At 36.2% G+C, this 16,091-nt stretch overlaps 1 protein-coding gene across 2 annotated transcripts in view; it reads left to right on the top strand.

Annotated features, from left to right (window-relative positions):
- Positions 1–48: 48 nt before the first annotated feature.
- rab6ba (RAB6B, member RAS oncogene family a) overlaps positions 49–16,091 on the top strand; it is a 92,997-nt gene continuing 76,954 nt past the window's right edge. Inside the window, exon 1 of one of the 2 annotated variants that reach the window (XM_082190227.1) lies at positions 49–617. In XM_082190227.1, the coding sequence (XP_082046353.1) occupies positions 548–617 (70 nt within the window). In that variant the 5' untranslated portion in view covers positions 49–547. The remainder of the gene's footprint in view (positions 618–16,091) is intronic. The other variant, XM_082190228.1, reaches the window with a different exon arrangement.

The raw sequence follows: 16,091 nt of genomic DNA, 5'->3' as shown, positions 1-16,091 counted from the left end.
TTATGTGAGTTCCAGTTTGTAAATGACTTTTTGTCTCATAATAGCTTAATATCTCATAATTTCTACTTTTTGTCATAATTATGACTATTTATCTCATAATCATGACTTAATATCTCTTAAATTTAACTATTTATCTCATAATTACAACTTTTTACGTCAACTGAGAATTACTGATCACACAAGCAGGCTTTAGATTACCAGCTCTGGCATCATCATCCAATCAAAAACAAATCAAGCAGTGTCAAAGTATGTCAGTATTTTTACCATAAATCTATGTATAATCAAAATGCGCTATAAAGGAAAGGGGGATACAGCATGACGTCATGTTATGTGGGTTGATACAGCATGACGTCGTGTGTGTGTGTGCGAGTGAGAGAGAGGTGGGGCCGCGCATGCGCAGCAGCAATTAAGCCTGACAGGCTGACAGCCGATCCAGTGCAGCATTCCAGTTTCCAAACGCACAGTAGCTCCGCTTTCTCCATCGCGCTGCCCCATCCAGACATTTACACCGGTGGGAACACGCTGTTAAAAAAACAAGCCCTCAAACATGTCTGTGGGAAATGACTTTGGAAACCCTTTAAGGAAATTCAAACTCGTCTTTCTTGGGGAGCAAAGCGGTGAGTGTCATATTGGAATTTTCTAGGGAACTTTCAATAATACGCTTTATTATTGATTATTTACAGGGGTCTGTATAGACTTCAACATCATGATATTGATGATGAAATTGTATTAATAGCCTAGCCTACATCAAATTCATAAGCCACTGTATCTAGTGTGGCATGTTATTTGGATCTGTTATGGGATTTACATTTAATTTGATTAAAGTTTAATATTCCGAGAAATAATCACTTTGATGATCCTTTCTGTGCTTTTTGTATTTATTTCCTTCAGATATGTATTGCTAATTTGGCAAATAGGTCACTTATTAAGATTTAAGTACCAGTTCAACTGATTATTCAAGTTTAAAGACTTAAAGCTGTTTCATTCCTTTTAATTAGGCTATAATATTGCTTTAATGGTTTTTTATATAGAAAATATAAAATATTTATATAAATAGCTGGATTTTGTGAATTTAATCCAGTGATGGGCTATGTCTACTGCAGTCACATATCTAAATTCTAGTGTTTTTATTATTATAATTTATTTTTAATTTTTATGTGCAATCAGGATAGTATAAAAGTTTCATAAAGGCCCATCTGGATGCATTTGCAGATTTCAGTGTTGTGTAAAATGTAGCTGGTGTACTTAGAGAACAGAATGAATAATATAAATAAATAAATAAATAATCTGGATGTTGAGACACACCCAGTGTGTGCCATTGAGAGAACTTATGTAGCTGCAGCCTGCCGACTCTGCCTGGTATTGTTTCTCTATGATGACAGTGATGACTATAGCTCAGTCCTTTACCCATTGATATGGATGGATGAGTCTCAGCAAATGTGAGTAGGTAAGTTAATGTTTAGCAGGACAACTCCGCTTTTATTTCCCCTGGCATTCTGCCCCCTGTCGTCATTAAACCTCCTACCAGATGAATTAAGCTTCCAGAATATCTTAGCTGTCCTCAGATCAGTGGGACTTAAGTCTGAGATTGTGCTGCGGAGAGTATGATTCACACTGTGAGAGTAAACAATGGATGCTGCCATGGTACAGAGGCACTGCTTCTCTCCAGGGACTCTGATCCCAGCTTTATTTTGTTGTCTCTATCTGAAGCCTTTCAGAGATGTTGTGAAGCAGCAAAAAGACCCTCCTCACTGCTTATTGTGGATTTCTCTGGGGGTTGTTGATCCATGCAGAATATGTACATCAGCTTGTGGATCTTTTCCAGTCATTTTAAACTCTCAAGTTCAACTTGTTAGGCTGCTGCAGGAGAGATTTGCTTCCTGCAAAAAAAAAAAAAAAAAAAAAAAAAACATCCACAGGTTTTTATTTATGTATTGTAATTTCATTAAAATCAGAGAGAAGTGAGAGGGCTTTTATAGTACCGGTCAAAAGTTTTGGAATTATTATTATTATAATTTTTTTTTAAAGAAGTCTCTTATGCTCATCAGGCCTGCCTTTATTTGATCAAACATACAGAAAAAACAGTAATATTATGAAATTATGAAATTATTAATATTACAATTTAAAATAATGGTTTTATATGTTAATATACCTTAAAATATAATTTATTTATATGATGCAAAGCTGCATTTTCAGCATAATTACTCACATGATCCTTCAGAAATCATTCCAATATGCTGATTTGATACTCAGTTATTATCAATGTTGGACACAGTTGTGTTGCTTAATATTTTTTTGGAACCTGTGATATTTTTCAGGATTCATTGATGAAACATTTTATTTTAAATTTTTCAATTTAACACATCCTTGCTGAATAAAAGTATTAATTTCTTTCAAAAAAGAAATAAAAAAATACTGAAATGACTGAAAATTACCACTTATTTCCTTTAAAATTAATCTTTGCATCACATAAATAAATTCTATTTTTAAGTAAAATAAAATGGAAACTCATTATTTTAAATTGTAATAATATTTCACAAGATTTCATTTTTTTTCCCCTGTATTTTGGATTAAATAAATGCAGGCTTGATGATAATAAGAGTCTTCTTGCAAAAACATTAAAAATAGAAAAATAAAAATAAAAGTTATAATATAATATAATTATTTGAATATAATTTAAAATGAAATGTATAGTCCTATGATGGCAAAGCTGAATTTTCAGCATCATTACTCACATGATCCTTCAGAAATCATTCTAATATGCTGATTTGGTGCTTTGATGAATAGAAAGTTTAAAAGAACAGTATTTATTTGAAATAGAAATCTTTTGTAACAATATAAATGGCTTTACTGTCATATTTGATCAGTGTCGTGGCATAATAAATATATTGTTTTCTTTTTTAAATTACCCCATTACTTTTGAAATGGTAGTGTATTTGTTTATTTTATTTCTAAATTGTCTAATTCAATTAAATGAATCTGTTGTAGATTTAGCAGAGTTTGGATTCACTGGCAAAAGCTCTATAAAACCTTTAGTCTGTCGATCATGACATGCTTAAGCACGGTGCTTTTTGAAACAGGTGATGTGCTGGCTTATTTTCAGAGCCATCCAGTTATTGAAAGCCTGCAAGACAGCTGCAATTACTGCAGAAAGGCTTTAATGTGCTGCCTGTGACTTAAGGAAGAGATAAGCTGAGAGGATTCGTATTGACCAGGACAAACAGTGAAGTGTTTGCTATCCAGTATCACTGATAAGCACAGTAAACTACAGTCACAGTGCACCACTTGTTGTATCAATCCAAATCAGCCATGTTGCACTGGTTAATAAATTATTATTATTATCAAGTTATTGCAGCCTCTGATTACAACCTCTGCCGGTAAACACATTGTCAATATGCATGTTGTTGATGTTGAGGATGAACAGCAATGTTTCATTCCTCGTGCTCTTTCTCTCTTCCTCTTATTTCCTTTAGAGACACTTAATGCAACCATTTGTAGAGCAATTTGAGACATGGTATTGATTTTTCTCTTCAACTCTTCTTTATGGCTCTTTTTGCCCTTTCTATGTACATCAGCACACATTTGAACAAAGATAAGAAAAGTCCTCATTATGCTAATGCATAATTGAAACATACACCAAACATTAACTCTTTCCCTGCCAATTACGAGTTTTTATGGATTTCCGTGTTATCACTGTTATAAGGTAGGGGCGTTCTCCTGAACGAGTACAGTATCTCCAGATCAAAACGCAGGCAAAGAAGAAGCAGAAATGAGCAATCTCATACTGTATGGAAGCAGATGCATATGAAAAATGATGCGATTATCATTAATAAATAGGATAAAAATGAAAATGGCTTAATGTTACTGAATGAAATGTCGACTCAGGACGAGCTAGGACTGTGAAGCTTTAGGGGGGGTTGATGGACTCGATCTACTCCATCTATGTTTTGATCATCGCTCTGAATCCGATCTGAATGTAGTCTTTGACAGAAACATGATTCTCTCTGCTTTTTGCTCTCAAAATGTTGCTTTTTTTTATGAAACTTAGCCACATTCAAGTGTTGATTAAAAAAAGAAAGCATGAGGCTAGAATAAAACAGATTTTGTTTTATTATTATTTTTTAAGCAGATGGCCTGTTCTTTTTTATTTTTTTTATATATATATATTTTTATGTATTGTATGTTCAGATATTCATACAACAAAATATTCTAGGCGCCATGAAAATGACCGAAATCTGGCGGTGGCAGGCAACTTAAAAAAAACAACAACAAAAAACCTTAAAATTAGCATTTTGTAATTATTTACTCACTCTCGTGACTTTCCAAACCTGTATGACGTTCTGGACTACAAAAGAACATATTTTGAAAAATGTCTCAATGTTGTTGTTGTTGTTGTTTTTTGGCTATACAATGAAAAAAAAAATCCATATAATGAAAGTCAAGGGTTCCAAAACAGCATTAGACCCTGATGCTATTTTTCACCCCATTGACTTTTTATTATATGGATTTTTGACTTTCTCATTGACTTTCATTATATGGTAAAAAAATGAAAAATAATTATATATATATATATTAATTGAAGAGTTCAGATGCAAACCATGCTAAGTGCCATCTGAAATTTTCTTCTAGAATTATCATTTTTATCAAGCTTGTATATTTAAGTTCAGTAATTTCACTTAAATGGCAATGAAAATTACCTATTAATTGTCATTTAAGTGAAATTACTGAACTTAATTAAACGAGCTTGATAAAATTGATCATTCTTGAAGAAAATTTCAGATGGCACTTAGAGCCTTTTTCATCAGAGTTTCAGAGTTTCATAACTCTTCATATATACAGTATATATATATATATATATATATATAAAACATTTTTTTTTCTATTCTTCAAAATGTAATGAAAATGTGATGATTAAAATCATTCTTATTTCATTCCTTCAGTTTAAAATCTGTATGGGGTTCTATTTTTCTGTGGAACAAAAAATTCACATAAATCTTTTCCATTCAATGACATTTCATTGTTAGCATGAGAGGTCAACATCGAAAAAGGAACCATACAAGTAGTCCATTTACTTTTGCAATATATTCCAAGTCTTCTGATAGCTTTGGGTCAGGAACAAAGCATACATTTAAGCACTATTCACTGATATTCTTCACCTCCACTGCAGCTTTTGAATCCAATGTGGCTCCTTAGATTCAAAACTAGAACATATTTGCATATCACTGTGTGGTAGACCAATTCCTCTGGGTCTGAGCCCAGTGCACACAAACACTGCGCGTTGAATGCTGTTGAATGCACAGTTCACCTTTCTGTCAAATGTGTGCAAACATATACATTGCTTTGAATGTTAAGTCTAATGTGTTCAGGCTCAAGACTGCCAATGTCAGCATAGTTCTTAATAACCCCACACATTGCAAATGCATAGTAATTACCAGCAATCAGTGCTTGAAATATAGCAAACACAAGTATCTGCACTTTAAGAGGCCAGTTTGCACGGACAGCATTTTGTTAAGCAGGTGTGGGCGATTACCTGATTGAGATATTAAATATGAAGGGGAATTCAAATTTGGAGAGTGGATAGATGCAATATGGAAACGGAGATAGTGGAGAAGTATAGGGACTGCATGCGAATGAAGATAATCCAAAGTGTGGAAAGAAGAACGCTGGCGCTCATATATCTCATTTAAATGGCTCCAGATTGGGGCAGGCTTTGCGAGAAGAAGCTGTCCAAGGTGCTGAATACCCCCCAAACCCCCTCCCCATCCATCCTAACCCCCTCCCCAGGACACATGATGCTGGTCTGACTTTAGGTTCCTGGCTGGGTTTCGTAGAAAAAGTAGGGATCTGAAACACGTTTCCAATCAGTATAAGGAAGATAGTGGAGCGTTATCATGCTGCAGCACACACCACACCACTTCTGGAACCTTTCATGTCTCATTTCTTAATGTCCTTCGACCTGGTTCCAGACATATTTAAGCTGGGCAAATGCAGCTAGTTTGACTGGCTCCATGTTGGCTCTGTTTCCTCACTTGCAGCACATTGAATGTAATTGCAGTCGTGAATCCTGGCTGATCAGAGGCCATAATTTATTAATGGCAAGGACTGGGCTGAGGGAAGCTGGAAAGGCAGAGAAAAAAAGCCTAGTGACTAGTCACCATGTTCCAGCCCACAGAGCTCTGATACAGCCGTCTGCTGGAGAAGTGTCATGTGGGAGTTCTGTATTGTGTTGGTGGCGTTAAGAATCCCAGTGGTGCTCGTTGTCTTCACACACTGGAGTCTGGAAGACTTTACTATCCATTGAGTCGGTCTGAAACAGCAAGAACCCAATCTGATGTGTCTGCTTCTGTGATTAAGCTGTGTGCACAATCATTTACTTAATGTTGCTTTAAATAAAAGCAGGGTAGTCAAAAACACTTTGATTAGTCAAAAACAATGGATATTGTTACAAGTTGTTAAAAGAATGTAAATATATATATTGTCTTTCAAAAGATTGGGGTTGGTAAGATTTTTTTAAAGAAGTCTCTTACGTTTATCAAGACTGCACACTGTAAAAAATGTCTAACCTCTCCAAGTCAAAATTTTCTAGTGACTGGTCACATCTAAATTTTTAAATTGGCCCAAGTGTAATTCTTGTTGCAATAGTCTGTTAACATTGGCTCAATGAGAAATAATACGTCAGACTAATTGAAAAATTTAGATGTGACCAGTCACTAGAAATTTTTGACTTGGGGATGTAATTTTTTTTGTTCAAAAATACAATAAAACAGTAATATTGTGAAACTATTTTATCATTTTAAATAACTGTTTTTATTTTAATATATTTTAAAAATGTATTTAAGATGGCAAAGCTCATTGTAATGATTTGGTGCTCAAGAATCAATTCTTATGATCATCAATGTTGAAAACAGTTATGCTGTTTAATATTTTTGTGGAAGCTGAAAAGTAAACATTTTCAGCATTCTTTGTTGAATGGAAAGTTTAAATAAATAGCATTTATTTGAATTAGATTTTTTAGTAAGTCTTTACTGTCACTTTTCATTGAATTACTGCATCCTTGTTGAATAAAAGTATTAAAATCTTACTGACCCCAAACTTTTTAATGATATTGTACTTGGCACATAAACAAATAATACAGAGAGGTTAACGTATTAAAGTATTGAATCGGTGCAGAATGAATCTGTCTATTTCCCACTGTTTTTCTGGCGAAAATCAGCATATTTGGCTAAATACCTTTTAGGTATTGAATTGAGTCAAGGAGTGTGATTTTTATAATTTGGCAGTCTTGGCGCTCTCAAACTTTTGAATGATATTGTACTTGGCACATAAGCAAATAATACAGTGCGGTTAAAGTATTAAAGTATTGAATTGGTGCAGAATGAATCTGTCTATTTCCCACTGTTTTTCTGGCGAAAATCAGCATATTTGGCTAAATACCTTTTGGGTATTGAATTAAGCCGGCGATTGTGATTTTGTAATTTGGCGGTCTGTGAAGTCTGTGCACATCGAGGAAGCAATCTCCTGCCAACTTCCTGTCTCAGACTAATGAAACAGGCTATTGTGAGAGCGTCTCACACCGATTACTCTCATTTACTCATGGTTACCCAACCAGAAGGCAGCCTGCAGTTTGATATCCCAGATGTCTCATCCATCCAAAATATCAGCTGTTTGTCTTACCTATGATTGGTTTGAATCATTAGTCAACACTTAATAAAGTTGATAAGCTTGAGCTGAATAAAGTACTTAATGCTAAAATGTTGCCCAGATAAATTTGCTGACTCACTGAGCCAATAACACAGGCTTGGATCAGCTCATAGTCACCCTCAGAGAGCGAGCGAATGCGTCAATCAGCATGTCTCCAGGCAACAGCGTTCAGAGAAAATGAAACCAGTTACTGCTGTACACTCACACAGCAGGTCAGGGTCAGCGCTTACCACGAGAAGTCTAATTTATTCTGTCTGTTGATTCACTGTGACGTTCGCTCAATATTAATATAATTGCAGAGAATTCAACCTTGTTACTTGATTGTACCTGTTCTTCGTTTGTGATGAAGGCATCATATAATCCAAATCAGCGTATTCTTTGTTCGTCTGTGCTCATTTAACACCTTTCAAACTAATGAATTTACTTGTAAGGTGCATGTAACCAGTTGTTTGATGTCAGAACTTCTGGTCCAGAGGGTTTATAGTACAGACCCTTAGATTAAAGGAACACGCCGACTTTTTGGGACTTTAGCTTATTCACCGTATCCCCCAGAGTTAGATAAGTTCATACATACCCTTTTCATCTCTGTGCGTGCCGTAACTCTGTCTGACGCACCCACCGGTAGCCTAGCTTAGCACAAAGACTGGAGGTAAATGGCTCCAGCTAGCATACTGCTCCCAATAAGTGACAAAATAACGCCAATATTTTCCTATTTACATGTTGTGATTTGTATAGTCACAGCGTGTACAACTAACAAGGTCACATGAGACACAGCCATCTTCTAACCGTATACATGCTGGGAACTATATTCTCAGAAGGCGAAGCACTCCTACTTGGGCGGAGTTATTCATCCAAACCATCTAGCTTTGATTTTTATGAAGAGTAGCATATGCAATAATGTGATCAAACGCTGTATGCAGTGTGTCAGGACCACCATGCATGTAGAGTGGCAAACTTTTCAAAATGATATCACTTACAACCTTCCATATTCTCACTGAACTTTGATCCTTTTTGGTTTGATTTCCTCATATCTTTGGAATTTTTTGCTTCTTCTCAACCCCATGCAAATGGAAAGCTCTCTAATTTGAAATCAGCCCTTGGTGATGGGTGAGCTGTACCAGTACCACCCCTGCAAGCCTCTCTCACACACACACACACACACACACACACACACACACACACACACACACACACACACACACACACACACACACACACACACACACACACACACACACACAGACAGCACTCTCTTTAATGTTCATAGATGCCCTCTTGCATCTTAATGAGATTCACAAGCAAGTTTTCTTTGTCTCATCTGCTCTCTTTCAGTCTCTCTCTGTTACTCATTGTTTCCTCTGTCTTTCCTTTGCTCTTACTTTCCCTCGATTCTTTTCTCTCTACCCCCATCCCACCCCATCCCGGCCCATTTTCTTATTTTATAAAAAAATAAATTAAAAAAACTGTATCATTTGAGCAAAATTGCCTCCAGAAGTCTTCCTTTTTGCCTGACTAATTTTTTATGTCTGTCTAGGATCAATATGGCTTTCATTTGGTGCCTGTGAGACACTTGTATTCAACTAAATCTGATAATGCATTATAAACATACATAGCAGGCTTGTGTTCATTTTGTAGTATAATAGCATACAATCAATGAGCCGCACGGTCATCCTCCGATTGAATCTGCATGGTTTACATGGTTTTACGTTGTCAAATCTATAATGAAAACTTTCCAGCTGAAATTAGTCTGTGTAAAATATCTTTAAACATAAATGGCAAATGCTAACTTTTGTATTATAATAAAGTGGGATAGTATTGCTTTTATTGCTGATTTGATTCCACACAGAGTTTTGAGTTATTTTAACTAATTTGAACAGATTTTTTTAACATCAATATTTTTGCAGCAATAGCAAAGAGCCATAAATGCAGCACAGAAAAAGAGAGGAAAAACAAATGTTTTTTTCTTTTCACCTCGTAAAAAAATTATCTTAAATGGAATGCATCAAAATCTATTTCACGGAACTGTACCCTCCCATTTTGTTATCCTTGATAAGGTCAGCTTGACCTCTAACACATTTCTTTGCTTCTCCTGTAAATGCTCAGAGTGAAAACAGTCATTTATTTTTCAAAGAATAGGCAAGCACTAAGTAGAGGCGAGGAGCTCCATAAATTTATGATTACTGGTTTTATTTATATGATCTTGATGAGTTATCTTACTTGGAAAGATGTCAATGCATGCAGATGCCTCAGCGGGGTTCTTCTTGTGTGCAGGATTGAATGAAAAATGCCAGTAGCAACTCCCTCTTCCCAGTATTCCACAGAAGGATGTTTATACACACCAGTTAGTCAACCTCATCTGGAGATTATCTGGAGTTATGGAATGCCTGATCTATATGCACTTCTAGAGATCTTCTCCTGCAACTCGACATTAAAAGGAGAGAATGGCAGTGCTTTAGCGTTTCTTGTCTCATATGGTAGCTGAACCCAAGTTCTGGCACTTATTAATTTTGCAGATGGCAAATATGCCCAATTAAGTCTTACTTCATTACCATGCATAATGAATAATAATGAGTTGGGTGATGAGTTCTGAATGCACTGCATAATGGTATAATAATAATGTTTGTGGTGTGGTCATGTCCAGAATAAGTCTGAGGCGCTACTGTATTTTCCATAAATTGAACGTAAATGGGAGCAGATGCAATTAAGCTCCAAAAATTATGTAAAATCATCAATTTCATCCATACAACTCGTGTGCTGTATATCAAGTATTCTGAAGCCATATGGAAATGAAAAGAGCATCTTGCTGGAAGAAAGAAAGTCATACGGATGGGGAATGACATTGGTGCGAGTAAATGATGGCACAGTGTCTTGGTTGAACTATTCCTTTAAAGCCAGTTGCTGACCAAGCCCATTGTGGATCAGTGTATTGATCCTGAGATTGAGGTCAGGAACTGCATAACCAGGGTGAGGCTTTCTGTGGAGGCATCCTGCGGCTGTAAATTCTGAGGTAAATGCAATGGGAGAGAAGGGTGGAGGGTGTAGCCTACATATTGTTTCATTGCTTTACTGGATCAGTAAAACATTTTTAGGACAAATATGGGTCTGTACTTAATTTAAATGTGGAAGAAATAAATACAAATTTACCTTCTTCTCGTTATGTGCTTGAACAAATGTGTGACGTGTGTGTGTGCATTTTAGCATTCCCAGTCCACATATAATAAACCTAATGCTGTTTAATGGCCAATATTGATTTAATATCATACCTTAGTAATAGGGAGTATTAAAGAGACTGATTTGGGGTTTGTAATTCCCTATGTCTGATATATTTTGGTTTATAAGCACTGCATAAATGCATAAAAATCCTTGGTGTTATTTATTTGCACAAGATATTTACAAATGCTATCTATCTATCTATCTAACTCTGTCTGTCTGTATGTCTGTCTGTCTATCACTGTTCAAAGGTTTGGCCTCAGTAATTTTTTTATATAAACTTTTATTTAGCAAGGGCGCTTTAAATTGATCAAAAGTGACAGTAGCTAAATAATAAGATCTAAATTAATAGTATATATCTTTAATCTACACAGTATTAAACTGTTTGTCATTGAAAGTTATTTGCTCATAGTGCTTTGGACTTTCTTTTAACTTCTTTTGCATTCACATCAGCCCTAGCTGGTGCAGTGAAGTCAGAAGTCTATAAGCCTGGAGCAATGCAGTCGGAACTTACATTCAAGCCATGTGACAAACTCCCCCAAAACTCAGTGATACATTATGGGGTCAGTATGTAAGTCCTATCAGGGGCCCTGGAGACACTGCTTAGGTAGTGCTGATAAAGCAGCGCAGTGCTGCTGGACTGTTACCCCGAACGAGAAGAACTCCCAGCTCACTGCCGGCAATAATTCACCAACCTGCTCCTTAAAACTGAAATGACTGCAAGGGCACAACAGAGTGTTGAGATTTTGTATGTTAGGGAGAAGAACAGAGGGTTAGACAGACCTGCGAATCCTCAGGCAAGATGTGGTTGTTATTCTTTTAGAGTCTTTTGTTGTGTCTATATAATTTGTTCAACACTTAATTATCCTGGTGGTGCAAATATATCACTGTATGCCATTGCCAAGATTATTTTATTGTGAATAGAGCTCTTACATTTTACTCTGCAGTAGAAAGAGGGCAGTTGTGGCCTAATGGTTAGAGAGTCGGACTTGTAACCCGAAGGTCGCGAGTTCGAGCAAGGCTAACTACCAATCGCTCACATTGTTCACGGTGTGTGTGTGTGTGTTCAATACTCACTGTTGTGTGCACTCATTTGGATAGGTGAAATGCAGAGCACAAATTCCGAGTCTGGGATACCATACTTGGCTACACTTCACTTTTAAAGTGAACTTGGAAGGCCAGTTTGGCGAGATGCCGAGTTTAAAGAGCTATCCCTTCTACAATACAAAGAATGAAGACTTCAAATGTTTTATCAATACACCTGCATTGTGAAAGTGCTCTCGGCTCATGAAAGCAGAGGGAATGCATGTGGGCATGCATGGTTTTTTTTTGCCACGGGAAGTTACAAACCACTTGGAGGCTATGTTTCACATGGGCTGGATCTAGAGATAACTGTCTTCTTCATTTCACATCTCATTGCTCCATCCTGCCGTTGTCTCACTGTCTGGTGGATTGGAGGAAGCGGCTCCCTGGCAGCTTTGATCTGCTATTGATTGACTCAGCTGCCAAGTAATGGCCGGTAATTGATCCCAAGCTTTCTTCTTTTCTTTTATTCCACAGTACTGGTGCTTCTGTCTGAAGACAGACGTGGCGACTGGTTATACGACTGGTTTTAGAACATGTAAAAAACATTAATGTTTGATGAATTCTTGTAGTATTACATTTCAATAAAGTCAGCAATAAGTGCTGGATTAAACTGTGTTGATTTAACACAGTGTGGGTTCATCGTTTAAGACTGATAAGCAAGCATTTATTAAAATCTTTGCAGAAAAGCTGGATATTGGAGTTTGCTCGGGCTCATAAATCACCATCTGCGTAATGTAATTGCAGGAATGTACAATATAGGAAGAAGCGAGTGAATTTATGAAACATAATTAAAATGAGCTGCCATATGCCAATGTGCAAATCAGCGAATGTCATGGTTCAACCTCTCTTCTTCTCTTTAAGTGGATAAACACTGATGGTTTGGTCCACGATGGTCCAATATTTTATGTTTTTCAAAATATTTTTCAGATCAAGGGTCTTTTAAAGTGGGTTGTGGTGACGACTGCAGGGGGTCTGCCAATTATTGTTTGATCTCAAACCATTTTTTGTGTGAATTTAATTAACTTTAGTTGCTTGTCTAGGTCTATGCTTGTGTGTAGGATTGTGTGTTGTAGCATTCAACCCAAAATCATATCGCTAATTATTTATTTATTTATTTATTATCTCTCTCGGTTCATGTCAGTTGTCTCAGGCCACATTCTGTTGTTTTTATGGAACCCATTCAATATGACATAATAATAATAATAATAATAATAATAATAATAATAATTGTGTCTGTCTAATTGCTTTGCCTTAAAATGTTAACATAGTGCTTTAATTTTGGCGAAACAAATTCAGAGAGGGTTAGGCTTATGGTAAGGTGTTTTCAAATACACCTTATAAACCACCCAAACCCACAGCGCTTAAGGAGATGGAGTTCATGTGGAGCGTCATTTACTGCGACCAAAACATTGAAAACAGCCGCTCTCGTGTAGTAAAACACGGTGACGTGCTTCACTCTGAAACACACTCCCCATCAGACTAGTTTTCTTCTATTGTCCACACAATGTTCCTGTCAAGATTGGTAGAGTGATTGGATTCTATATTTTACTTCCACATTGTCAACCCTGCACTGTTACCCAACTGCAAGCTGTTTGGGTACTTTAAAAGCTAATAACAAATACATTTAAAAGGACGTTCTCTCTCTTGGGATATTTTGAGACATTTTTCTAAAGAGACAAAATAAAAAGGCAACATATTAAAATGATAATAAAACAAACCGGTGCACTATGCACGTTTTTGCTTGCAAAATGGACAGAATTTTAGCCATTTACAGCATAGCTCTTGGACAGGCATTGTCAAAATGAGGACTATTCAGATGGCTGAACAGTATCCCAGAGCTGCTGTCATTGTTGAGGAAAAGTGCCTTTTTCCCAGTATGGAGCTCTGTCTCACTCCAGTGAATCCAGCAGGCCGCTGATGTTTAGTTTCTCGTTAATCTGGCTTCTCTAGATCAGCCCTCCATCAGTGAGTCAGCGGGGCCTGTCCTTTGCTCACCTCCTTTGTTTTCTTTCTCTGACACTCCAGATAGTCTGATGAACTCTCTTTTCCTCATTCCGTGCACAGGGAGGTGCACTGCTACAGTGGAGTTTCCAACCGTGTACAACTTTTCATTTGAACCTCAGAATCGAGAGAATTGCTGATAGATTAGATATCAGATGAGTTTAAATTGACCATTTGTTGATTAACCTATTTCATGATTGTTATAGGGGGAAAATTGCATGTTTGCTTGCTTACTCTAGATCAAATTTAAGGATCAACTGTTCAAAAGTTTAAGGCCAGTAAGACTCTTTTAAAGAAATGAATACTTTTATTCACCAAAGATTCATTAAATTGATCAAAGGTAACAGTAAATACTTTTACATTGTTATAAGCAATTTCTATATCTAAATAATTAAATGCTGAAAGAATCCTGAAAAAAATATAACAGTTTCCACAAACTATTAAGCAGCACGGCAGTTTTTAATTGTGATAATAATACGAAATATTTCTTATTTTTGATCAAATAAATGCAGCCTTGGTGAGCACATAAGAAACATCTTTTCAAAGACATAAAAAAATATAACTAACCCCAAACTTTTAAACTGTAGTCTATTCGTAATAATTAATCATGATATATCAAATGGAGACCTAATTGACATTTATGCTTAAATATTTTTTCTTGGATTCTTTTTTGGGGGGGAATGCCCTGGTAATCACATAACATCTCACAATATAAACTCATTATATTCTTTCAAGATCAGAATATCTGAGCTATGCAATATTTATTAATTCATATCTCTGTTCTTTAACTGCCAACATTTGTCTCGGTTGTGTCACATGGATAATTTTTTTGAAATTGAGATTTATACATCATGGAAAGCTGAATAAATAAGCTTTCCATTGATGTATGGTTTGTTATAGGACAATATTTGGCCGAGATATAACTATTTGAAAATGTGGAATCTGAGGTTGCAAAAAAATCTAAACATTGAGAAATTCGCCTTTAAAATTGTCATTTTAAGTGCGCGATTGTGCTGCATTCACTCACAAAAATAAATGTTTTATATTTTTCCGTTAAGAAATTTACAAACTTTCTTCGTGGAACATGATCTTTACTTAATACCCTAATGATTTTTGGCATAAAAGAAAAATCTATAATTTTGTCCCACACAATGTATTGTTGACTATTGCCACCAATATACCCGTGCTACTTGTGACTGGTTTTGTGATCCAGGGTCACTTTTATTTTAAACATCTGAAACAAAGTTAATACTAATATGATTTTTTTTTTTTTTTAAACTTGATATTTGAAAGAACAATATAGTATTCCTCTGGGAATGTTTAATCTGTGGTTGAAAAAAAAAAAAATCATCGTCCCATTCTGTGTTTGCATTTAAAATCAGATGTGCCTCAGAAAGGTGTGTGTGTGTGTGTGTGTGTGTGTGTGTGTGTGTGTGTGTGTGTGTGTGTGTGTGTGTGTGTGTGTGTGTGTGTGTGTGTGTGTGTGTGTGTGTGTGTGTGTGTGTGTGTGTGTGTGTGTGTGTGTGTGTGTGTGTGTGTGTGTGTGTGTGTAAGATTGAGTCACAGCTGTGCTAAACTGCCTCGATGGCTCAGATTGACTCTATGGGTAATAATAACATACTCTAAAACCAACTGGGACAGTTAGCAAGGAATCAACTAGAGACGCCTGGAAAGAAAAAGGTTTATTATTTCTTCACATGAAGCTGAATATCAAAGCAAGCATCCACATCTCCCTCAGCCTTCATTTCCCTTCCTTTTTATCCGTGATAATGGATGCCTTGCATCCCTCCCTTAGAGTCTTGTTTTTAAAGTGGGGGTTTTCTTCTCTTTTCATTTGTCTTGGTGGTGCATTTTTCCTCAGGCCTAATGAAGAAAGAATTGAATGGCAGCAATTACCTAGTCTGTAGGTTGTTCTTCTTTTATTATTAGTGAGGTTAATAGGCTGTCCTTTATTCTTTCAATATACCTGATTATTTAATTGATACCCATCAGTGTGCTGGTTATCTATAACTTTGAGAGTGCTGTTCAGTTTTTATGTACCTCAATGACAAATTGTGTACTCATGCAGCACTGGCATAGACTGATGTGCCTTT

The sequence above is a fragment of the Leuciscus leuciscus genome, assembly GCF_965113295.1.
Source record: "Leuciscus leuciscus genome assembly, chromosome: 14".
In the NCBI taxonomy this organism is placed as follows: domain Eukaryota; kingdom Metazoa; phylum Chordata; class Actinopteri; order Cypriniformes; family Leuciscidae; genus Leuciscus; species Leuciscus leuciscus.
The sequence above is the reverse complement of the archived record's forward strand: the minus strand, read 5'-3'. Positions and strand labels throughout refer to the sequence as shown.